Genomic DNA, 25,113 nt, shown 5'->3' on the forward strand with positions numbered 1-25,113 from the left:
TTTGTGACTTTGGATTAAGCAATGGTTTCTTAGATAGAACAGCAAAGGCATAAGCAAAAAAGAAGAAAAAAGAAAAAACAGATTAGTTGGATATCATCAAAATTTAAAAATGTTTGTGCTTCAAATAATACCATCAAGAAAGTAAAAAAAGGTGAAACTATAGAAAGATTGGAACCTCTATGCATTGCTGGTGGACACAAAAAATGTTGCAGCTGATGGGGAAAACAGTATGACTGTAGCTCAAAACACCGGAACCCTGAATCTCTGTATGACCCAGCAATCCCACTTCTGGGTATACACCCAAAAGAACAGAAAGCAGAGTTTTTACCCCTGTTTTCAGACTCATGTTCACAGCGGTGTTACTCACAATGGCCAAAGGCGGAAAATCCAAGTGTCCATGTGTGGATGAATGGACGAACAATGGGGACTAGACAGCCAATGGGGTATTATTCAGCCTCAAGGAACGAAATTCTGACCCATTCTACAACACGGATAACACTTTGAAGACAGTTTGCTGAGTGAAAGAAGACAGTCACGAAGGATAAGTACTAGATGATTCCACTTATTTTTTTAAAGATTTGTACATTTGAGAGAGAGATTGAGTGAGCATGAGCGGAAGGGGCAGAGGGAGAGGGAGAATCTCAAGCAGACTCTGCACTGAAAGCAGAGCCCAACGCGGGGCTGGATCCCTCGACCCTGAGAGCACGACCTGAGTGAAACCGAGAGTCAGACGCTTAACCGACTGCACCACCCAGGCGCCCCAGGATAGGATTCCACTTTTATGAGATACCTAGAATGGTCAAATTCATAGGGACGGAAAGTGGAGTGGTGGTTGCCAAGGGTGAGGGCTGAATGCGAAGTTACTGTTTCATGGGTCTAAAGTTTCAGTTTGGGAAGACGAAGTTCTGGAGATGGATGGTGGGACCTTTGCACAACAATGTGAGTGCATTTCATGCTGCCGAACTGTACATTTAAAAAGGGTTACAATGGAAAGTTCTGTATTATGTATATTTAAAAAAGAAAGTGAAACCCAGAGAATGAGAGAAAATTCTCGCAAACCATATAGCTAATAACAGCCTTGTAACCAGAATAAGGTAGTCTCCTCTTATCCGTCTTATTCCAAGACCCCCCCACTGGAGGCCTGAAATTGCAGACAGTCCTGAAATGTATATATACTATGCTTTTTCCTGCACTTACACACTCACGATAAAGTTTAATTTATAAATTAAGCACAGTAAGAGATTAATAACAGTAACTAATAATAGGACAATTATAACAATACCGTGTAATAAAAGTTATGTGAATGTGAACTCTCTCTTTCTCTCTCTCTTTCAAACTATCTTATTGGATTCACCCTTCCGCTGGTGACGTGAGATGATAAAACACCTACATGATGGGATGCAGTGAGGGGAATGACGTCAGCGCTGTGACGTAGCGTTAGGCTCCTACTGAGCTTCTCACAATACGTCAGAAGGAGGATCACCGCTTCCAGACCATAGCTGAGCACAGGGACCAAAACCACAGAAAGCAAAACCATCGTTGAGGTTTACTGCATCCAAAGCGTTCTTACAACTCGACGATAAGACAAATTAAAATTTGGGACAATTTAAAAATGGGACAATGTTTTGAATAGATCATTTAAATTTAAATTTAAAAAATGGGACAATGATTTGAATTTCTCCAAAGAATCTATATAAATGGCCAATAAGCACACAGGACGTTTCTCATTAGTCATCAGGGAAATGCAGTTCAAAAACACGAGATACCACTTCATGGTATAGAATCATGGCTATAATCAAAAAGTCAGGTAATAACAAGGGTTGGTGAGGATGTGGAGAAGCAGGTGGGAATGTGAAATCGTGTAGCCACTTTGAAAACAGGTTGGCAGTTCTTCAAAATGATAAACATAGTTACTGGATGACCCAACAACTATACTCCTAGGTATTTACCCAAGAGAACCAAAAACCTAAGTGCACATAAAAGCTTGTATACAAAAGTGCACAGCAGTACTATTCATAATAGCCGGAAAGCGGAAACTACCCCAATGTCCGTCAACTGATGAAGGGATAAACGAAATGGGATATATCCAGACCAGGGAACATCATTTGGCTATAAAACAAATGAGATATTGTCACATGGCACGACACGGGTGAACCCTGAAAGTATTATGCAAAGTGAAAGAAAACAATCTCAAAAGGCCATATCTTGTATGACTTCGGGCAAATTCATACAGAAAGTGGCGTCTGGGGCTGCCGGGGGCTGTGGGGAGCAGAGAAGAAACAGTGACAGCTAAGAAGTCTGGGTTCCTTTTCAGGGTGATGACAGTGTGCTGGAATTAGTGGTAGCAGTTGCATAACTGCATGAATATACTAAAAACGGACAACTTCACCCACCTTTATGAAGGTGAATCTTCTGTACGTGAATCGAAGCTCAATAGAGCACTGATTACAGGCCCTGCTCAAGCTCTTCCTAGCTGTCTGACCCCGGGGGCGGCATCAAGGGCTCCGGGCACAGCTTTCTTACCGATACGCGGGGGATATCTATCTCCCAAGGTGGCTATGAAGACTCCATGAAATGAAGCATTTTAAAGTGCTTTGTAAGCTGTGAAATTCAACAGAATATTTAGTTAATATTTGCATTTTTAAAAGAGCTCTGTTAGCAATAGGAATGAAAGTCCTTGTTTCCTATTAAAGGAATTCTGTTTCACAGCTGGGGCAAGTGTTCTGGCACTAGCCTGAGGAGCTGACTCTGAAAAGCTATGACAGATGCTTCCTAATCTGTGTCTGCTTAAAATTTTGCCATTGCATCCTACCCTCCGACCCATGTTACTTAAATCGTTTCAGTTCTGATCATCCCATCCATCAATTGAAGGGTTTCTTTATCATTTTGCGCCCGCCAGTAAAATTCAGGCAAGGGTTATTAGTAGAGTTAACGGAAGGTGGCTGGGGAACAGGCTCTGCCCATAGGCTTCCCGTGATGATGGGACCAGGAGACCCACAGGGGGCCCCCTAGAGGTCAGGAGAAGAACCGCAGGCTACTTTTAAAATCCAATCCAGAATGTAGTTCTAACGAATGATTGATCCTTTTTTTTTGGGGGGGGGGGTATATATATATAATTTTAATTAATTTATTTTTATTAGTTTCAGAGGTAGAATTTAGTGATTCATCAGCTGTATATAACATCTGGTATCATTCCATCAAGTGCCCTCCTTAATGCCCATCACCCAATTATCCCTTCCCCCCACTCCCTTCCCCTCCAGCAGCCCTCAGTTTGTTTCCTAAGTTCAGCGTCTCTTATACTTTGCCTCCCTCTCAATTTTCCTCTTATTTTTCCTACCCTTCCCCTATGTTCATTTCTTTTGTTTCTTAAATTCCACATGAGTGAAATCGTATGGTATTTGTCTTTCTCTGACTTATTTCACATAGCATAATACACTCTAGTTTCATCCACGTCGTTGCAAATGGCAAGATTTCATTCTATTTGGTGTCTGAGTAATAGTCCATTGTATCTATATCCCATATCTTCTTTATCCATTCATTAGTCAGTTTGGTTATTGTGGACACTGCTGCAATAAACATTGGGGTGCAGGTGCCCCTTCGGATCACTACGTCTGTATCCTTTGGATAAATACCTAGCAGTGCAATTGCTGGGTCATAGAGTAGCTCTATTTTTAACTTAATGCATTGGCTTGCTACAAGCTGATTACTCTTGTCACCTTTTATTTTTTATTTTTAATGATTTTATATATTTATTTATTTGCCAAAGAGGGGGAGAGAGAGAGAGAGACCATAAACAGGGAGAGCGGCAGGCAGAGGGAGAAGCAGGCTCCCCACTGAGCAGGGAGCCCAATGTGGGAGTCAATCCCAGGACCCTGGGATCATGACCTGAGCCAAAGGAAGCCGCTACGCTTAACTGACTGAACCACGCAGGTGTCCCTCTTGCCGCCCTTTAAAAAGACCTGCTCTTGACCTTAAAACCTCAGGCAGGAACCCAGGAATTGCTGTTCTGAAATTTTCAGAAGACGTGACGTCCTGCTCTGGTATTTATAGAGTATCTCATTTCCTGCAATCAAAAACTTCATCTGTATGTTTGCCCTAAATCCCATCTTTACTAACACCAGCGTGGATGGCGAAACTTTTCACCTGGGGCACGTCTTCTCATAGGGACACACCTCAGTGCACGCAGGTCCTGGAGACCATTTTTACAGCAGGAGAATTGTGCCTGTGCAAACTGACTGTTCAATGCCTGCTCACTCACAATTACAGCTCAGAAAAAGAATTGATTTTTAAAAAATAAATTCCAAACCAGTACATTCCCAGTCTGACTAATTTGAATCAATTGAACATGAAAAACAGGAGTGGGGACATAATTAATAAATCGTGACTGGGGTGGACACTTTTGATCCTGGCCTCTCTGAAAGCCTCCAGGCAAATCAATGACCAGGCTGGGGCCCTGGTTCCCTGTCTGTGATGTGGGGTCAGGGTATTGCAGAAATGAAAAAAGTGATGAAATCTGATGGGAGAGGGGGCAGCTGGGTGGCTCAGTCGGTTAAGCACCTGCCTTCGGCTCAGGTCATCAACCCAGAGTCCTGGGATTGAGTCCTGCATGGGGCTCCCCACTCAGCAGAGAGTCTGCTTCTCCCTCTCCCTCTGCTTGTGCTCTCAAAATAAATAAATAAAATCTTAGGGGGGATAAAAAAAAGAATTAGGCCTGGGCTGCTTCACTGGATGATGGGGCAGAAGCCATAGGGAGGCTGAAGGAACAGTCAGAGGTGCTCGAAGAGGGAAGAGGCTATACTCAGGAAAACAAGTGAGCTCACCATCCCTAGGGGTAATCAAGCAGAGGCTGGCCTATCCTCACACAGTTATCGTAAAGGGATTCCGACCTCAGGTGGGTGTCTGGGCTGCTTCACTGCTCCAGCCATTTCCAGTCTGAGATTCCCAGAGTCTGTGGACCCCGTGTGATGGCAAGGAGGGATTCAGCATGGCGTTTTCTAAGACAAGCAGCTCTGGTGCCCAGGTCAGCACGGATGCCGAGGGAAGGGAGGAGTGACGGACGTGTGCAGATGTTCATTCAGACCGGCCCCAGAAGAAAAGAAGCGCTTGAGGGAGGAGCCTTAGGGCAAAGCAGCCCAGAGACAGTGGGGCCCTGTGGGCAGCCGGCGCTCTGGAGCAGTGAGACCAGGACACCAGGGCGCCAGGTCAGCCGCACATCTGGGTGTGAGTGTGAACCGGGCCGCGCTGTGTCGGGAGAAGATCAAGCAGGCCCAGGACGAAAAGGCCATCAGAGCACTCGGCAGCGAGTTTCCGAACACCTTCCCACAGAGAGGACCCAGGCGCCGTTCCCTGACAGCTAACACGACTACGTTGGCTGATTTCGACGAATTCAGTCGACACCTTCCTCACATTTCTGTCTTCCGAAAGGGTCAAGTATGGACATTTGAGCAAGTAAGTCCATGCTGTTCTGGGGACATGGGACAACAAACAGAATAGAGGAAGGCTGACAGAACCGCCCGGCCTCAGGTGACTTAGGAACTGTCGTATCTCATCAAAAAGCCACCACCCATGACTCCTGACACACTGCGGAAGGAAGATGAGAGATGTCTGGGTTCTGGCAAATGGCAAGTGTTTTCAAAGGGAAAACAGAAGGACACGGAAAATTCCAGTCAGGTCAGCTTCAGGCCATACCTGAAAAGGTGATAAAATCAACACTCAGTCCGTCTGCCTGCAGGTGGTGTGGGCGGTGGTGTTCCAGGACTGGCCGCACGCGGTGTGGACACCGAGGACAGTCGGCCCTGCTGCTCAGATGCCAAAGGACAATTACCCCCTCTCGTCTTCGTGTGCGAACAGTTCCTCCGCAGCACGGAGGAGGAAAGAATAATGGAACAGGAGAGGAACCAACACTACAAACAACTTCTCAGGTTGGGGTCCACTTCCCGGAAAGTGGGGAAATGCTGAGAAGGTGACGCATCAGAGGTGGGGGACAGGGGAGAAGGACGCAGACAGGACCTCCGAGTGGGTATTAGAGTCCACTTGCCTCCTGGCCCAAATCAGCAGGTGCCAGACTTGATAAGCCAGGGAGCACTCTCTTCCTAAACGAGTTGTTTACAGAAGCTCTACACCATAAGACGGAAGCAGCCTCCCCTGGTGGAGGGGGGTGTGTGTGGAGGGGCGAGGGATGGAGTGGCGGTGGGAGGCAGGCTCTCCCTTCCCCAGCCTCCCCTGAGGGGACCCTGGCCTCCTCAGAACCGTCAGAAAAACCAGTGGACTGGATAAAGGAATGAAGAATAAGCTTATTGAATGTGACGCTGATTACAAAATAGATAGATTCAATCAAACACAAGGAGCCAGGAATGATTTTCATAAATAATCTCGAACAGTCGCAAAAAGAATTCACTGGACCAAAGTATGAACTCAAAATGGCCAGTGCAGGTGAGGAAATGAGCCTTCCTCCCTCTCCTCCTCCTCCCCTACCCCCAGACAGACGTGCCAGTCAGGGAACACAAACCCAGTGAAGTCGGGGTAGCTAACGGGAAAAGCAGCTAACAGGAAAGAGAAATCTAGGTTCCAGTTTCAAAACTGTAGACCACATGCAGCTTTGATTCTGACTTGAATAAGCTGATGAAGTACCTCAGACACTGACTTTGCCTCAGTTGATAGCTTAAAAACAGAGAGGATTCTTCCGGATGTTCAAAATAGAATGTTTACCACGCCCTTTTAACTCTGGTGTGCCATTTTTTATTGTTGTTGTTTGTTTTCGGTTGTTGTGACCTCTTTTATTGTGGTAACACATATGTACCGTCAAGTTAGCATTTTAACCATTTTTAAGCGTACAATTTAGTGGCATCAATTCTATGCTTCCTGTTGAGCCACCATCACCACTCCGTGTCCGAAATGCTCCAGTTCAAGACCGTCCCGTCACTCACTCCATACAGACACTGCACCGTGAGGCAAGAACTCTCCGTCCGCTCTCTGCCAACCCCGGGACCGTCTAGTCTACTTCCTGTCTCAGTGAGGTTGCCTATTCCACATATTCTGTATAAGGGGAATCATACATCTACTTCCTTTCGGGTCTGGCTTCTTTCACTCAGCATGTTGTCAAGGTTCGTCCGTGCTGTAGCCTGTGTGAGAACTTCACTGCCTTCCATGGGAGATAATATTCCGTCACAGAGATACACCATTTTGGTTTATTCGTCTGTGCATGGACATTTGGGTCGTTTCCACCTTTTGGCTGCTGTGAATGTACCATGTGCTTCAATAGGCATGAGATGAAGAAAGTGGACCTGCCCTCTGGGGACAAAGCAGGCTGGGGGCGGGGAAGCATGACAACAGCAAGACCAAAAGGCAGGATGAACACAGAGCCTTGAGGAAGGAGCTGGTGGAGAGGCTGGGAACCAGGATTAAATCCTACGATGCAGTGAAGGAACTGGCCATGCCCATAGCTCAACTTGCCAACTGACCTTGGCCCCACCCTGCCTCTCTCTGGGTGCCCCCCTCTGCTCCTGCTCAGGTGATTCCCAGGGGGGCCTTCCAGTTCTGACAATCAGTCCACCAAGACCTTGACCGTTACGTAATGAAACAATTTCCAGTCTACTGAAATACCTTGCTGGAGGGTGGAGAGAGAAAGGGCACTTTGGAGGGGACCCAAGGTCTAATCCCTCCAGAAGAAGAATGTGGTGCCCACGGCGGTGTATGTGGAGAGTGATGGCAGAGCCTGGGGCTCTGGCTCTGGGACTTGGCTCCAGTGAGTGAGGGGAGGAGCAAAGAAGTGGTTCCAGCAGAAGCTGGAGGGGCTCGTACCTGCCTGGGAACAGAGTGCTTTCTGGGACCAGGCTGGCCTGTCACGAAGTCCAAAACCACTAGGGAAGGGAGGGAAAGGCTTGGGTGGACAAGGCAAAGGTGGACCTGAGTGGCTTCCACCGCAGACCAGAATGGCTGTGGCCAGGTCCCCTTGAAGGACACAGGCTTGGGGGTAGGGAGACACAGCATGCCGAAGAGGAGGGAAGGGAGAGAAACACAGAACAGGGCCTCATGCCCACATTCTTGGCTGTGTGGCCCTGTCTGAGACACTGAACCACTCTGGCCCACTCTCCTCATCTCTATGATGATTGGCTCAAAAGCCATCATCCCTCTGGTCCCCTCCAGGGCCAATTCCAGGCACGTGAGGACACTGAAGGGGATGTTGAGAGAGCTCTCTTCCATACTCACTCTTTCATTTTCTCAAATGTCTAATGACCACTGCTCCATGCTAGGCTTTGTGTGAGGTGCCCTTCCTATATCCCACCTGATACCAAGGGGACAGACAGGAGAGGCAGCGACATGATCTTCTCGTTGCAAAGATTTGCAAAGGCAGATTGAAATAGCCGATACCACTAAGCCTCCACTGACAGAGCACCCCCTGCCATCTAGCCTGCTGCCAATGCCAGTCAAGAGTGGTGCCCCAGCCTCATGTACCCCGATCCCAAGTGTGACTCCTGGGCTCCTGGGAGGAGCTCCTATCAGTGCGCTGGAAGGGAGGGAAGAAGACGACGGGGAGCTCAGGTGCGAGCTAGACTCACCTTCACGCAGGAATAGATCACGGACACAAATACCACTAACGTCAGCAGCAGGAAACAGGTTAGGTAGAAACTCAACATGAACACGGAGCTGGAAAAAGAGAGGAGATGGGGAATTCTGGGGCTCTGAAAGGCTCTGGAAGGAAAGAGAAGTTGCTCCCCTGAACCCACTGGCCACTCTTTTCTAGCCCCTGACTCACTGAGAAGGGCTTACACAGCCCTGTGAAGTGATTCAGGACCCCGTCCGTGATGGTCCGGCTCCTGTCCTTGCCATCTCCCTGCACCTCCCTGCACAGAGCGGAAGCCTGCAGGGGGCTGAATGGAGAAGCGAGTGTCACCTGCTCCATATCTTACCTAATTCTTAGCTATCCACAGACTGACCTCACTTCGCTTGGAAGGACCTATTTTAAAATCTACCTGGTTATTCCCTCCAAGCAGTTACTCACTAGGTGACTGTGAAGGCTGAAAACGGGATAAATGACCATCATTTTCAAATGCATTTGTCAGCAGCCCAAGCAGGCACTCTGAGAAACAGCAGTGACATATCCTTTTGGAGAACAGAGTCCCTAAACCCTGTTCCCTGCCAGGCCCCACGACAAGTCCTACTCAGCTTGCCAGTTCAACATGAAAATGCAAGGAACTCCCCCTGTCCCTGCTTCCAGAGGCAGATCACAGGTGATCTTAACGTTCACCATGGCCAGAATCCTCAGACAAAAGAGCTGCCAGTGACTTTCCATCTGGAACCTTCTGTCAGCCTTCCTGGGGCAGGGGCTGGCTAAGGTACACCCCATCATATCGGGAGGCCACAGAAATCCCTTTTCCCTTTCAGGGAGTGAGAGCGGCCTGGAGATGCCAGGCGTTGTTAGCAGGTTAAAGGCAAGCAGAGGGCTTGACAAGGCAGGTGAATACCTCTAGAGAGGTGTTCAAACGGCGTCTTTGTTCCAGGCTCCCTCAGAAGCCAGCACTTAGATGCCTTAAACAAACAGAACAAGGGTAGAGAACTCTCTTCAGAGGGAAAGAAAGACCTTTAAAGTAGCTTTTAACGCTTCCGTAGACAGAGGACTGCTGGAGCAAGACTTCCGTCAATGCCCTGGCAGCTCGGAGCTGTGGCCGGGGCAAGGGAGCCCCTGCAGGCAGAGCAGGCCCACAAGCCACACTGCAGAAACAGGGAAGCAAGTGGCCCAGAGGCAGGGGGATAGGCACCCAGGCTGACCGGACTATCGGGGGCAGCAACGCGACAGAAAGAATACGTCGCCTATTTATACCTGTAGCTCCATTTCTATAGAAAAAATGGGGTCTTGGGTCAATAAAGACCCACAGTCCCCCCAGCTCTGCACCACCTCAGCGTGAGGGGGGGGGGGCAATGGGCATTAGGTGCACAACCAGCATGGAGTTGGTGCCGGCATCTGGGGTATCCTGACAGTCACAGCAGACACAAACGTAAGGGCCATCTCTGCAACAATGTGTCATTAAACGTAAAGGCCTGAGTAGTGAGCCGTGTAGGCATCACGGACCTCCCGAGAACATGCGCTGAGAAGGACACACCGCTTCTGTGGGATTCTTGTCAAAACCGCATAACCTCAACGTAACTGCGAGAACACATCAGACGAACCCACATGGTGGCATTCTACAAATTAATGGGCCAGCGCTCCTCGGAAGCGCCAAGGCCACGGAAGACGAGTGAAGGCTGAGGAAGAGTCACAGAGCAGAGGGGACTGAGGAGAAAGAGGAGCGAAATGCACTGGCTCCTGGGACACAAAACGGCCATTAGGGACAACTGACGGAATTAGATTATAGTCAGTTAGGTAATAGTGTCCTTCCAGGGTTAATCCCCTGGCGTTGACCCTTGCGTTGCGCTTACGCAAGGGTCAACATTAGGAGAACCGGATGAAGGACGTACAGAGACTCTCTGTAGTACTTCCGTAACTTTCCTGTAAGTCGACAATGATTTCCAAATGAAAGGTAGAAGGTGCTGGGGTGAGGGGACTCTTCTAGATTCAGTTGGACTTAGGAGACACAACCAAACACAGCCAGTGGATCTTGAGTAGACCCTGGCTATGAATAAACTAAGAGTAGAAGACGTCTGGAGACGATTTGGGAAATGTGAACACGAACTTGGTGCTACATGATTGCCGAGAAATGGTGTTAATTTTGTTTGGTGTGTATATTGAGGGTTTTTAGGAGGAAAATGTCCTTCTGTCTAAAATTTAAATAATCAGAAAAAAATAGATGAAACAATGGTAAAACCTCAACAAAAGCTATATCTGGGGGACGGGTGCTGATTATAATCATTGCGTTTCTGTGTGTTTGCAATATTGCACAATAAAGTCACAAGCATGTAGATACACGTACACACGCATATACAAATGTACACACCCCCCAAAGATAACACGAGAGATTATCCTCCTTGTCTATGTGTGACCCTGTGACTATCTACCTGACACTTCATCTCCGAAAGCCCACTGCCCACTTCAGAATGGTCCCCTCGGAAGTCACAGGCCTCTCACAGGGACACGGCCAGTCCTTGGAAGTGTTCAGGAATATCTCTTTGAGAGAAGCCTGCAGAACCAGAAATCCACTCTTTGAAATACCCAGAGTTGCAGAAAACCTTTATCTTGGAAGATGTGCGGATGTTTTTGCAAGAACCAAAGGTCACACAGAAGCTGGTGACTACTTCGGGGATTTAAGGGCAGCTGCGGTGGGTGACAAGGGGGCGAGATGATAAAGGGCTGAGGAGTCTCTCATGCAGCAGGCCAGGCCCAGAGAGGCTTCCCACCCTGGAGTGAGCACGTCACCTCCCTGTCACGGGAGAATCAGACTCGTGGCTTCCCGGTCCCACCGAGGACACATGGGGAAGCCTCTCCTTGTCTGAGCAGGTCAGACCCCCGCCCCTGCTCTCCTACATAAGCTCCGCTCCCGCCCCGGAGCCCCGCAGCCAGAGGGATGGTACTCACTGGGGCACGATGGTGATCTGGACAAAGCAGATGAAGAGGAAGACAAGCGAGGCACATGCCACGTAGGCACCGAATCGGTCATCCACCTGCTTGGAGTACTGAGAGGGTAGGGCGCAGGGTGAGAGGGGGGCCGCGTGTGCTCCAGCCCCGCTCCACCCGGCACATGCGGGCAGCCCGCTCCTGGGAGAACCAGCACTAGCCTCAGCGCTCAAGAAACCAGCCCGGAGTACCGTAACGTGGCGCCTGTGGGGACGGCAGCCGAACTGGGTCTGCAGGTCGGGTCACCGTGAGAGTCATTCACAATGACCCTGGCTCAAATCACGGAGCCCCATCTACCTGCCAGGACACGCGCCCAGTCCGTGGTGTCCTCGCGCATCCTCGCAAGAGCCCCCGGAACAGGACCTACATAGCTGCTACTTCACAGAGGAGCGCGTCGGGCGCAGAGCGGACAGGAGGCTCCCCCAAATCACAGAGCTCACCTCCCAGGGCCCGACTCCCAGCCCCAGCTCCTCCCGCGACACCAACCAGCTACGCCAACAGAGGCCGTGCGGGCACAAGGTCACCAGAGAGGGCACCCGCGGCTCAGTTCCCTGTACCGCTGGCCAACAGTGTTTGCCTCACAGGTTGGCCTCGCAGGCCCGAGGTCGGGTCTGGCTCTGTCACGACTTCTCTGGTGGCCTCCAGCAAGTCACCCAACCTCTCAGTCACAACGTAATGAGATGGGACAGAGAGATCTCAACTGCCCCTTCTGACTTTTTGCCAGTGTGCCAAAGGCAGCTGGGAGGTCCACGGGTGATAACGTTCATAAAGGTAACAATAAAAATAAAATGAATAGCAACTAACATCACCGAACATCTACGTGGCAGGTACTATTTTATGTGTTTTACACACGTGGACTTGTTTAAGCCTCACTGTGACCCTGTGAAGAAGGTATGTTAAGTAGACCCATTTTCCGGATAAGGAAACAGAGGCATGAGGAAGTTAAGACTTACCCCTTCTGACCATGAAAGTCTCCCTAAAATCTCTAGCTCCTGAGCAGTGTGGCATCAGAGCAGGTGACACTGACAAGAAAGGGCGCTTTCCGTGGTGACGGGGACAGGCAGGGAGCTGTCTGTTGCCCTGTCCTCCTCCCCCTGGTCCTGCCCAGGGCCTCCTTCCCACCCACGGTGCCGTACCTTCTTCTCTAAGTCAGGCTCCCTGAAGGTCAAGAGGAACTTGCGGACATGCTCAGACCGCAGCCTGTCGATGCTCCTGGCGTCAATGGCACGGCCCAGAAATTCGTCCACTTCGTCCTCAGGGTTTGCGCTTTCTTGGGCGTTCCTGGGGAGCAAGAGACGCAGACCCAAGAGAGGCTGACCACCAGGGGGCGCCACTAGAGGGCCGACTTGGCCCCTGCACCCAGGGCCATCAGAAAGGCCCTAATAAGGGGTGGGGACTCTGGGACTGAGACCAGGATGGCCAGGAACCCAAGGCCCCCTCTTCACAGCACACGTGCACAGAAAACTGCCCATGTCTGACCCGCTGGCTGAAGGGCCTCGCTGACAATAAGGCTTTTGACTCTACTGATATATTATCACAGTATAATAATATGACTGATCATCAAAGGTTTAATTGTTTTCCCCACAGGTCACAGTCTCCACTCCTCACTCTCCAGCTGTGCCATCATCCTGAAACGAAGGCCAAGCTCGGGAGGCAAGGCTGCTCTCACAGAGGCCTTGTGAGAGCTTTCACCTGGCTCTGGGCACGCCCTGGGAAATGGGTTTCATGATCAGGGTGCTGAACTCAAAGCCCTATTCCCCAAGGTGACACCCAGTCATCAGTGGGGTCAGCCCCCAAGAACCGGGATGTGGAGGAGAAAGAGGAGGACATTCCCTTAGGGCACTAGGATGTGGCCGGGGGCCCGGCGACCAACGTGCAAGGTCTGCATTTTCCTGAGAGCTGCAGGCACGTGTGTGCGTGCACACAGCCATGCGCAGAGCGTGCGTGTGTGTAGTCGTGTGTGCACACGTATGTGTGCGCATGTACTTGTGGGTGGGCTCCGGCTGCCCCTCCATCAGCTGCAGTGGGCTCTGGCCACTCAGCCAAGACCGTGCGGGGCAACCGAGCTGTAAGGCAAATCTGGGGCTATCCCTCAGGCTGGGGAACAGGAATGAAGGGCATATTACTCACTTGTCCTTGGGGTCTTCGAAGCCCTGAAAGAGAGGGATAGAGAGAGAAGGAAAGGAGTATGAGAACAGAGAGGACGCTTCCAGGAGGGGCTGGTGGAAGGCAGTCCAGCTCACCAAGGAGCCCGCACTGAGGGAGGCCTGTCACTCAGGAGTTCTTCCTTCCTTCCTTCAGCGAATACAGCCGGGGTCTTCCTATGGGACAAGCTCTGTGCTAGACTCTGGGGGGGGTGGCAGGGGAAGGGGCACCATGATTTCATGTCATCTATTGGCAAAACCAGGTGTCCAAACTGTCACCACACTCAATTCCCCAATGTCCCCCTTTCCTCCTGGGCCCTGAGCTTGGTAGGTCTCTCTCAATTCTGCCTTGAAATAAGCTTAAAATATGAGAAATCACTAAGTGATCATTCCCACCTGTGCACACACCCCCACACACACACCCCCCACCCCCACTGAGCACACACAGACTCCGGGGAGTTCCCATGTTTTGAGCTTAAGAAAGTTAAATGCCGGTGACCTGCAACAGCCTTCCTGGTATCTGAGAACCGTGTGCTCTTCCAAGGCCGAGCTGGGTGGGGACCCAGGAGGCGAGAAACCCTCCCGCCGCAGGTGTGACTGCCGCTCACGTACACAGGGCAGGGGTGAGTGTGAAGGTCCCTAACTGGTTGCCAGACTCAAAGTCTATTTACAGTTAGTCTACGACATTCACAAAATGTGTCTCAGGGTGTGACCAGCTGCAGCAGAACAGAGGGGGGGTTCCCTAAAATGGGAAGGGGGTGGAATCCAGGAGGCAGTGGAGGAGGCGGCAAGCAACCCCAGGACTGTTTCCGGTAAGGCTCAGGTTGCCAGAACAAGGACAGAAGGTGACCTGTGGTCTCTTGTGGCCCAGTGTGGAGCACACTGCTGGGCAAACATGGAGGTCAGTAAACGCCAGGTGAACCCAAATCCCAAACGAACACACCTCCGTTTGTGCCCACTGCAGACACGGTGTGAAAATGCAAACAGCAGAATTTATGTTGGTCTTCAGGGGCCAGAGCTGCCAGATGCTGAAACAGATGTGGGGTCCACACCGCATCGGGGGCTCTGTCTCCATTCTACCCCCCAGTGGAGGACTTCCAGGGGCCTCGGCAGCCTCACGCGGCAAATCCCGACTGTGGACTCTGAGCTCCTCCCAGGCTGCCTAGCAGTGGTCTCCCTGGACGAGCCAAACCCTTCTTCTTGTCCTCTGAGAATCATCAGGCCCTCTGTCCAGGCTGCGAGACCCGGCCCACTATACCATCCCAGCCCCAAGCTGGAAGAGGTGGTGTGACTCAAGTGAGTGCTCCGCCTGGGGGCAGGTCCATGCTGGGTGCTCCCAGGACCCGTCAGGGCACAAGCTTAAGTGGGCATCAGGGAACCCAGACAGGCCAGCTGTCCACAGAATACGGTGAGGGGCTGGCACTGAATTCCATCACTGGGGCCGGCCATGATTGTACTCTGAGACTGAGGATAACCGAGCTGTATTCTGCTGGTTTCTGTAGCTCAGAAATACACCTGACACGTTCCTAACGAACCTGTTTCTGACTCTCCTATGCTTCTTTGGTCATCTGCTGGGGCTGGTTGGGGCCCAGGTCTGCTCTGAGTGCCGTGTTAGTGTGGAGAGCTCAGCACTGGGAAGGGCTGTTGGCAGATAAACCACAGCACATGGTCTTTAAGAACACAGTCCAGGGGCGCCTAGGTGGCTCCGTCGGTTAAGTGTCTGCCTTCGGCTCGGGTCATGACCTCAGGGTCCTGGGATTGAGCCCCTACTCAGCAGGGAGTCTGCTTCTCCCTCTCCCTTTGCCCCTCCCCTGTTTGTAATTTTCTAATAAATAAATAAAATCTTAAAAAATAAGAACGCAGTCCAGCAGACTGGGTTCAAGTGCCCTGACCTGCTTGCTCATTCTGGGACAATGGTCCTCCGCCTGGCTGGGGGGACCCTCAGAGAGATTCCTGCGGTTTGTCCCACTGCACTTCTGGGGAGCAGCTCGCCTCAGCGGGTTCTGTTTGGTTCCCAATTCCTGTTCCTTGGACCTAAAACGGGAGCAGAGGCCGTGGCCCCTCCGCTCACCCACGTGGCCGTGGCTCTGGTTTGCGTGCCCGGCCCGGCGAGCTGCCTGTCTTCCCTGAGCGCTCGGCTCAGCCTGCTGCCCCAGAGAACGCAGAGCCTCCCTGGTTAGATGAGCAGAGGCCCCTGCCTGCCCTTCCTGTCAAGCCTATTGATCAGTACCCTCAGGGACCTTGACAGCCATGCCTAAGCGCAGAGCGGAGCAGCTCGTCGCTACAACTCAAAAGCGGAGTACGAGCTGGAACGAGATTTAAGGAAGTAAAAGCGCCACCTGCGAGTTAGCACCTTTCCTAGCGCTCCCAGTCCTCGCGTGCTCTAATCCCCCACGCCCGGCGTCGGGGGGAGTCAGGGCAGAAGCTCTTCTTCTGTGTATCTTTCTCAAAGATTTCAGGTACGTGAACCACCAAATGCCCACGATGCGCCTGGCTGCTGCCAGAACCACCCCACCCACGGCGGGGACACTCTGCCTGGATGGGCGGGGGCGGAGGTGCGCCTTCGACACTGGCCTCTGGAGACTCTGCCCAGCCAGGAGGAGGGACGGGGCGTCTCTTCTCCCAAAGACTGTGGCAGAGGTGTCCACACACCTTCCCATCCCTTCCTGCTGGCAGGGCAGCTGACGCCACAGAGAAGCCCTGTGGCCAGTCTCCCCAGTGACATCTAATTCTTTGCTAATTCTTCCAAGGCTCCCGGTCCTAACAATGATTAATGTGTCTGCTAAACCAGTGCTTACACTCCAGACTGCCTCCTCTGAGACTCTAGAATAACTAAAGACTCCACTTATACCAAATATCACAAGAAAAAAGCTTTCCAACGACTAAGCAGAGAAAGCCCATCGGGTGCCTTTCCTGCCCGCTTGCGGCTCTTCCTCTCCTAGCTCCCAGAGTCTCCTGCCCACCTCTGTCCTCTCCCTCCTGTCTTCCTGTTCCCTCTTCCCTGCCACCTGGATGACAGCCTCCCTCTTTGCAGCCTGCTCTCTGTGGCCCCCCCCACTCTCCGCTCACCCCCTCTCTGGTCCTGGTCACATAGATACAAGGCCGCAGGAGATTATGAAAGGGCTGGGTGAGAACGGAGGGGGTCCACCAACTGCTCTTTGCTTCGGGGGGCCCCCCCAAGGAGGGGGAGTGGTGGCTGGAGATCTGCAGAAGTCCAAGCTCAAAGCCCTGGAGGAGGCAGGCACCCCTCCCTGACTCTGCTCCCTCATAAACTTGGTGTCCTATGAGTTGCTTCTTTACCGTCAAAAATTAAAATGGAGGTCTTGACTCAATCATTTTTTGACCCTATCCGTTTTCCTTAAACCTTTGTCATCTGTTATTTGCAAGCTAGCAAGGAGCAGAATGGCTGGATCGCCAGCCTGTCCCTGGCTCAATCTACTGACTCAGCTGGCTTTTCATAGAATTTATCTGTAGTCCCTGATGCTTTAGCTAAAACCTGGTCCAACCCACAGACCCCAAATCGGGATTCCTAGTGCCAGCATGCCCCATCTTATTCCTATACTCTGGCTCTGAGGGAACAAAGTGTCCCCCACCCCCTCACACAAACACAGCTCCCTGCACCCTCTGGCCTCACTCATCCCTCTCCCAGGGTGGGCGCCTTCCACCTGGGAACCGGGCTGCCCTCGAGCCGAGGAGTGTGCTTGGATGGAGAAGCCAAGCTCTCAGATAGAAAGAAAGGAAACACTGCTGCTCTGCCCTGATCTCTGTCATCCCTCTTCCTCTTCTTCCCACCCTCTGAATTCTTTCTATCATTGCTGGCAGAACCCGGCCAGCGCATCCTGAATTAGATGGTCCCTGGTGTATGCAGGGATGGCTGGGGGTGTCTGTCCCCTGGGGCAGGCAGGGTCCCTTGAGACGGAGCCTCTGCTCATCCAGTCCGCCTGCTCCATGGGAAGTCTGCAGTTGGCCAGGGCACTTCACAGCACAGAGGGCAAGGGGGACCATCGCCTGGCGCTTGCCACAAAGTACTGAGCAACTGAGCCCAAGGATGTGTTTCAGCTGCCTGGGAAAAGCAGAAGGTGCTGGAAGGACGTCTGATGAGCTGGTGCCCCACCAGACAGTGCCACGGGAGCACTGGAGGTTCTGGCTGGACGCATGGTCTGCTTCCAGCCTTTGGGACTCGCGGAGAGAGCCCAGGGTCAGAAGTCAGGCACTCGGGCTCCTAGCTCAGAGCTGCTTCTGGGGCTCTCCAGGTTCTGTCAGGCCACACAAGGGGCTTGGCCCAGTCCTCACACCCATGGAAGGCCCTAGCCCTGGAGGTACTGCCTGCACGCTGCCCCACCTGCTACTTACCATCCGCTTCATCTCCTTGGACACCTGGTTGCCCCCCAGGTGGTTGTAGAAGGGACGCTCGGCCCCCCAGTGGGGCGGGTTGTGCCCAATGGAGTTGGTTCTCTGGCGATTCATCTTGGCGATCATGGCCTTTTCTTCTTTCTGGGAGAGTAAAACCGATACGTCAGCCTGTGGGCAGAGCCTACCAGGTGAGCCCAAGTGGGGCGTTTCTCATCCCTCCTGGGTGCCTGGCCATGTAGGAGTTAAGGTCGGTGTCCCTCTCTTCTGTGCACAGCCTGGAGCCTAGAGTCTGCCAGGATCCTAGAGCTCACTGTAGAGAGCATCCTAAAGCCTTCACGCTCCCCAGCGCTAGCCCTGGCTGGCCTAGGTGGGAGGGTGCTCTTGTGAGAAAGCAAAGGGGCGTGCGGGCCACTGTCATCAGCACAGAATTCTCAGGGGTGGGCAGAGCCTGGGTCTGAGGCGCCCGGGGCAAAGGGGGGAGAGGGGACCAGGAATTCCAGTCTCCCCTCAACTTATCCCAAACAGGCAGGTTCTACCAGAGAGGCGGCTTCTGGAGGTTTGGGTCACGAGAACTTGAGAGGCAAAGGCCAAAGCACATTTTACAAATACACAAGCGGGGCCTCAGCTGGCTGCCTCTATGCCAATCACGATCTCTGTCTGTCCACCCATCCATCCAATGCGGCTCCAGGCAGAAGGTTGGAGAGGCCCTGGGGAGACCTGAGGCAGCCTTCCCCTCAACTCCCTGAGCCTGGGAAGGGAGCCCATCTGATCAGGGACTCAGAGGGGAGGGGACACAGCCTGCTTCAGCTGACATGGCTCCGGGGGGGGGGTGAGGGGATGGGGTGTCACTCTCTGTCTCCATTTCATCTTTCTGGACCACCTGTCAGAGGAACATGACCCAGAGAACCCAGAGTAGAAGGTGAGCCCTCAGCCTGAGTGGGGCAGGAAGGTGGGGCTGAAGAGCTTGTCACCTTAACAGAGGGGAGGGTGTGGGAGGGCCTGGGAGGAAGTCGGTTCACTTATACTCCAGTCAAAGAGCAAGCAAGTTATTCAAAATTGTGTCAAATGAGCCATTAGGCACTCTAAGTCCTCCCATTCCTCCCTGTGGTCTGTGGGGGGCCTGACACAGCTCCTGTGCCGCTGTGGCAGATGAGGTCCCCCTGTGATGTCTTGTCAGGATGGACCCCTGCCCCAAGGAGCCCCCAGATCTACCTGTGCTGTCACCCAAGACTTTCTCTGGACTTTTCTCCCGGCTTAATTTTATCTTTCTCTAACTTCTTATGAAAGAAAGAGGGAAGCTTTTCTCTATCAAAGGTCACTGACCAACAGGTCAATGCAATGGAAAGAGTCATCAGTAAAAGGCTTTTTAATCTAGGGAGAAATAGAAAATGTTCTCTTCATTCACTTTAAAAATTTAGAACATGGAACATGACACTATTAAAAATAGAACACCGAAGTCTGCTAATAATTCAGTTTTATATTTGGGCAAGTGTGGGCTGGGACAAAGGGAGGGAGGAGAGAGGGACTAGAAGGTGAAACCGAGAAAGGACAGAGGTCCTCTGGAGAAACGAAGGTGTGTAGGGACCGGCAGAGACAGATGGGAGACAGAGAGGCGGAGAAGGGCCCAATGTCCGCCTGGTTCAGGCAACAGACAAGGAGCAGGGAGCACATGAAACAAAAGGCTGGACTGAGAGTAGATGGTGGACAGAGTCTGCTGTTTCCTTTCCATACCCGGCCTGCGGCTGTGCTGCGGCTAACTGATTTGAGGCCCGTTGCATTTCTGCAACGGAGGTAAAACAAACACAGCCTCACTTTGCTGTCAGCCTTGCAAGCCCTCCATAACGGTCACGTGCTTCCCGGGAAGCAGGAACCACACTGCACGAGGACTGCACGACTTGACTCAAGGAAAGAGTGAGAAGAGAAGGAAGCGGATGCCAAGAAACCTTCCTCCCCGGAAGAATAACGCCCCGCAGCCCCCCGGCTTCTCCCCCACCTGCCCGGCCCCCCAGCCCTCGGCTCCCCCAGCCGGACCCGCTTCTGGGTGCAGCGCAGGATGAGGAAGGTCTCGATACTGTGTTCCTTGAGGTAGGCGTTACGCTCGCCCCCACAGCCCGGCTCCACCTCGTAGTCCCCGTTCAGGTAGTTGAGTGTGGCCTTGGTGATGTGGATGCGCCTGCAGGTGGGGGGGACGCAGGGAGAGGAGGGCAGAGAACAGGACTTCAGAACTCCAGCCCCCATGCCGAACCACACTGCCACCGACTTGGTCACAGTTCAAATCCCAGAGCCCCGCACTGTCGCTCAAATGCTAACCCCAACCTAGATCCCGACCTAGATCTCAACGTGCTGGATCCCTCCCCTGTCATCACGTGGCTCGGGTAGACCCCTTCTGAGCTCAAGCTCACAGTGTTGGCCCTGAGCACACCACACCGCTTTTAAGTTACAGCAGAAGTCGGCACAGCAGAAGACATCATTGGCCCAACTGGAGGACACAGCCTCAGGCCCACAAACCTGGCAAACCGGCTCAGAAGCCAGCAGGGGGCCCGGCTTGAGCGCAGGACTGAGTCCAGATCCCCCAGCCTGGTACAGATGTCCTTTTAATACAGGCACTGTTTCTCCTACCGGTCCCTAAGAGGTCATGTGCTCTATTCCTTGGAAATACCATGTTCCCTATACCTGTGCCTGTCCTCACCTCGGTCCCTCGGCCTGGCTCTCTCCCCACCTCACCTGTCTGAATCCTGCCCGGTCATCCAGGCTCATGTCCCACTTCCTTTTCGTCCTGGCTACCCCGAAATTACCCACGGTTCCTCCCTCCTCCAGAACTCTACCCCACCTATTGCACTGCACAACAAGACGCCGTTTTGTGCAAGTACCTTCTGGGTGAAGTCTGGGCAAAGGTTGAGAGGCTGCTCCCTACAACTTGCCACAGCGTGGTCAAGTCATTTGATAAGGAGAGGAATTTCTCCTTAAATTCTGCCAACCTGGAGTTGCAAGTTACCCCAGCCTGCCCACACCAGTCCCATGCCTCACAACAGTCACCCTGGAGGAGTGGGGTTGGGCTGGAAGCTAAGTCTGGGCCCTCACTCACCCTGCCTTGCCTCCAGCTTCCATGTGGTTGGCCAGCGTGACGTCATTAGACCAGACGTCGAATTGCCACTTCCTGAGACCAAGGACACCGCAGTGTACTCGCCCGCTGTGAATTCCCACGCGCATGTTCACGTTCACCCCTGTCACCTCCCGGACCAACCTGGGGATGGAGCAGGGGTAAGGCTGGGAGAGGGTCAGGGGCCAGGCGCACAGAGTGGGGGCGAGGCTGGAAGGCACGGGGTCGGGGGTGTGACAGAAGGTGCAGGGGTCAAAGAGTCATTTCTTTCTGGTCCAGCCCAAATCCAGAGTCTGAGACTGTCTCACCCGATGGGCAGGGGCTGGACCCTGGTACACAGGTGCTTTAAGCAGTGAGGCGTCGCTTCCCAGTGTGGCCACAAGGGGGCACAGTGCCTCACACTACAACCCAGGCCCCACCGCTTCCCCTTCCCCGCAAAGGTGCCCTGGGCCTTTGCTACCCCTCAGTCAATCCAGCTGTATCCTGAGATGCAAATGCATACTAGTGCCCACCCGAGCCAAACAGGGAAGTTACAGCCGTTCCAAACGCCATTCATATAATGCTCAGAGTTGTCCACACTGCTGCTTCTTGGATGTTGCATAATGGAGCAGCATAATGGAGCAAGGCGGTTCAGTGAGTTTCAAGAGCGGACATACGTCCTGCTCAGAAGAGAAAGAGAGCTGAGCAGGTGCAGGGGCCAGGGAGGTTCCGTGCTAGAAGCAGCACCAGTGCCCGCCACATGCCCCATCCCCAGGGCTGGGGGTCTCCGGGACATGGTTGGGCCCTCTGCAGGCTGGACAGTGTGATGGAAGCTGTACTGCTCTGGGTATGCTTCGGAGGTGCGGGGTCTGCAGAAGAGGGTGCAGGTGCTCCGGGGGCGGGATGGTACACAGTGTGTACTCTTCAGGGACCCAGATGCTCTCTGATACCCTGGGATAGGCCCACTCAGCCAGCGGCGGGACCAGCAGCCTGACTTGGCCTGGTGGGCAGGACCAGCATCGGATGCTTGCCCCCCTCCCCACCCACCAGCGAGAGGCTGACACCAACACAGGGAAGACTTATGTCCTTCATCATTTCTCTTGTCTTGGGACGCCCCTGCTGGAACGTGCCTTCCATCCACAGTGCCTTGGGCCCTTGCTTAGGTCGATAATACCTCATTCTACCTTTCTGGCTTAACTGCAGGGCCACCTTCTGCATAAAGCCTCTCTTAGTCCTCCCAAAGGAAACAAATGCCCCTCCTGGACTCCGCCATCTCAGTCTGTCTCTCTCACCTGGTGCTGCCCGCTCTGCATGCCTGGTGTCACAGCAGCGGGAGTCCTGGCCTCTCCCTCAACAGATTCCGTGCTTCCAGGCGAGGGAGCTAGCCCAGGCACACAGGGGCACTCAGCAAACACTGCCCAAAGAGCTCTGCCAAACCGAGTGGACCCGGCCACCTTCCTGGACAGCTACTCTGACCTCTGACCTTGTCCACTGCAGCTTTTCCTTTGCCCCTGCCCAGGCTACTTCTGAAGCTCAAAGTTACTGAGCCTAAACTTGGATTGTCTCCACATCTTTTAATAACCAGGGGCCCGTCTCTGGCCGGCAGTGACCAAGAATTGGCCAAAGGTCCTTGCTATTGCTCCCATGAAGGATGGATTTTCTTAAATGGGGACACCTGCCTTTGCATCCATCTGCCGTGTTGTATTACCCTGGGGAGATGTTTAACCTCTGTGAGTCCAAGCTTTCTCGTGGGGGAAGAAATGGGGCCATTGGGCTCTACACCTGGCTGGGTGGCTGTGGGCCCTGCGAGACAAGGGTGCAATGCACAGGGCACAGTATGACGGCCAGCTTGTCCTCCTCTCCTGCAGAGACGGGGCCACACCTCCCACTGCCCTGGAGTCTGCAAAGCTCTCCCTTCCTACAGGACACGTTCCTCTGGGAAAAGCTTCCCGGGCGGCTGTGGGCAGAGGTTGCCCAGGAGAAGGCCCCAAGCCTAGAGGTGCAAATCCACCCTCCGACGTCAGGTACTTAGGCTGAGGGACAGTCCCCTCCCAGACGGGCACTTACGAGATGGCCTCAATCATGTCCATGCCCATCTCCACGCAGCAGTGGGCGTGGTCAGCCCTCGCTTCAGGCAGCCCAGAGACACAGTAATAACAATCCCCCAGGATCTTAATACGTAAACAGTGATTCTCCTGGAAAGCAAATTAATTTTAAAAATTAAAAATAGTAGGAAAGAGCCGTGGGAGGGAAAGAAACGGGAAGCAAACAGATTCACCCCATGCCTGGAATAACTTGCCTTTTAGGGCAGCGAGCACAGACCCAGTGCCGGCAGATGCATGGCCCCAGCCCCAGGACAGGCTTATCAGGAGCCGAGGGGGGATGGAGGACAGGCTGAGCAGCCCTCAGGCATTCCAGCCTCCCCAGGCTCAGGAACTCACTGTTATGGTCACTGCTGAGACCCAAGAAGAATGCGGTTGGTCCAATGCGGGAGCAAACAGGGCAGACTTATCAATTCGAGGAAGGCCCCAGGTTGAGAGTCAGTAACCCTGGTTCCACTCCCAGGCCCTGGAGAATGCTCGGACTCTTGGCCTAAGGCTCTGCGAATAGTTCTCTGATTCCCCTTCTTTTACAAAAAGGCTGAAGCAGGAATGAGACTTGATCAAAGCTCGTGTGCCCCTCAGCCTGTCTGAGACTTGGACCAAGCAGCGCGCAGCCAACCAGCAAGCGTGTGAGCGCTAAGACCCCCGCAGGGCTGCGGCACCTGTCCCTGCTGCTCCTGACGGAGTAACGGGCACAGCGGGGGTCACCCAGCAGGTCAAGACTGAGCCAGGACGAGGACTGGCACGGGATGTCCTTAGTCACCAACTCTCAGCTCTCCAAGTCTGGTCCCCAGAGGCTACTTCATGAAGTGGGACGCTGGGACTCAAGCGTCCGCGCGGCCTGGATTCTCATCTAAGGCCCATCGATGCCTGAAGGCCTAGCATATACCCGACTCCGCTCACCCATGGGCGGTGACACCGCCAGGCAGGCGCGAGACCCGCCGTCCAATGCCCTTGGAGGCCCCGGCGCCCCCTCTGACCGGCAGCAGCCTCTCATCAACGATCTGATGTCCTGCGAGGGCAAAACGGAACGTGTCTGCCCGTCGGTGGACACGGCAGTGAGTGGCCCCTGACACAGAATGACTCGACAAAGATACAAAAGCTGGAAAGGATGACAGCATAAACAGGGACCGGATGAGTGGACGTGTCCTTTACCACTCCATGCCCTGGGGTGCTACTTCCAATTTGTCCAAACAGCACAGAGTCCTCTTTCTGGAAACCTCTGGGGGGTGGCACGCAGCAGCTGTCTGCAGGCCAGTTGGGATTCAGACTCATTCTCTTACCACTCTGGCCAAGCTCATCAAGAAAATAGCTCTACGGGCACCGAATCTGCTCCACCGAACAGAAATTCCTCAGTGGCCTGGGCAGTGTCACCTGCAGGACTTCCCTCGCCCTTCCTCAGGTGGAGGGCTCCCTCGCTTGCTCCCTCGTGACCAATGACAGTATAAAAACATGGCCAACTGCGTGCAGCGTGAGGACACGCAGCCACAGCACGTGCAGCCCCTCTGCCCAGCAGGGCACATGCTGGCACAGGGCCCGTCCCTGCGGCTCATGGTCCTTGGCCGCAGCGCTCTCCCTCAGGCGGCCCACATGGAGCCAGCCTGCTGGTTCTGGCGCGGGCCCTGGGTGCCGAGGACAGTAGGGAGGGTGACTCACCGCAGCCAGCTTGTCGAAGCGGGCGAAGAGCTCGTTGAGGGTCATGACCAGCTCCTGGGCAGTGCACTGGGATGCCAGGCTGGTGAAGCCCTCGATGTCAGCAAACAGGATGCTGGGGAGACAGGTGGAGGAAGACCCCCATGAGGGAGGAAGGTCAGGGAGATGCAGCCAGGGCCACCCTGGGCCTTAGGAGGGCTGCTGGCCAGCAAGAGTCCTGGGGGGGGGGGGGGG

General features: G+C 53.3%; 1 protein-coding gene across 1 annotated transcript in view; it reads right to left on the reverse strand.

Annotated features, from left to right (window-relative positions):
• The window catches only part of ADCY5 (adenylate cyclase 5), a gene marked incomplete at its 5' end in the record, with an annotated part of 144,622 nt that overhangs the window by 19,367 nt on the left and 100,142 nt on the right, over positions 1 to 25,113 (reverse strand). The window contains 9 exons of the mRNA XM_008708247.2: positions 8,559 to 8,646; positions 11,510 to 11,607; positions 12,685 to 12,829; positions 13,679 to 13,701; positions 18,046 to 18,186; positions 20,077 to 20,218; positions 21,131 to 21,289; positions 23,192 to 23,319; positions 24,883 to 24,994. Coding sequence (XP_008706469.2) covers positions 8,559 to 8,646; positions 11,510 to 11,607; positions 12,685 to 12,829; positions 13,679 to 13,701; positions 18,046 to 18,186; positions 20,077 to 20,218; positions 21,131 to 21,289; positions 23,192 to 23,319; positions 24,883 to 24,994 — 1,036 coding nt within the window. The remainder of the gene's footprint in view (positions 1 to 8,558; positions 8,647 to 11,509; positions 11,608 to 12,684; positions 12,830 to 13,678; positions 13,702 to 18,045; positions 18,187 to 20,076; positions 20,219 to 21,130; positions 21,290 to 23,191; positions 23,320 to 24,882; positions 24,995 to 25,113) is intronic.

Source organism: Ursus maritimus, unplaced genomic scaffold, assembly GCF_017311325.1.
Source record: "Ursus maritimus isolate PB19 unplaced genomic scaffold, ASM1731132v1 scaffold_4, whole genome shotgun sequence".
NCBI lineage: Eukaryota > Metazoa > Chordata > Mammalia > Carnivora > Ursidae > Ursus > Ursus maritimus.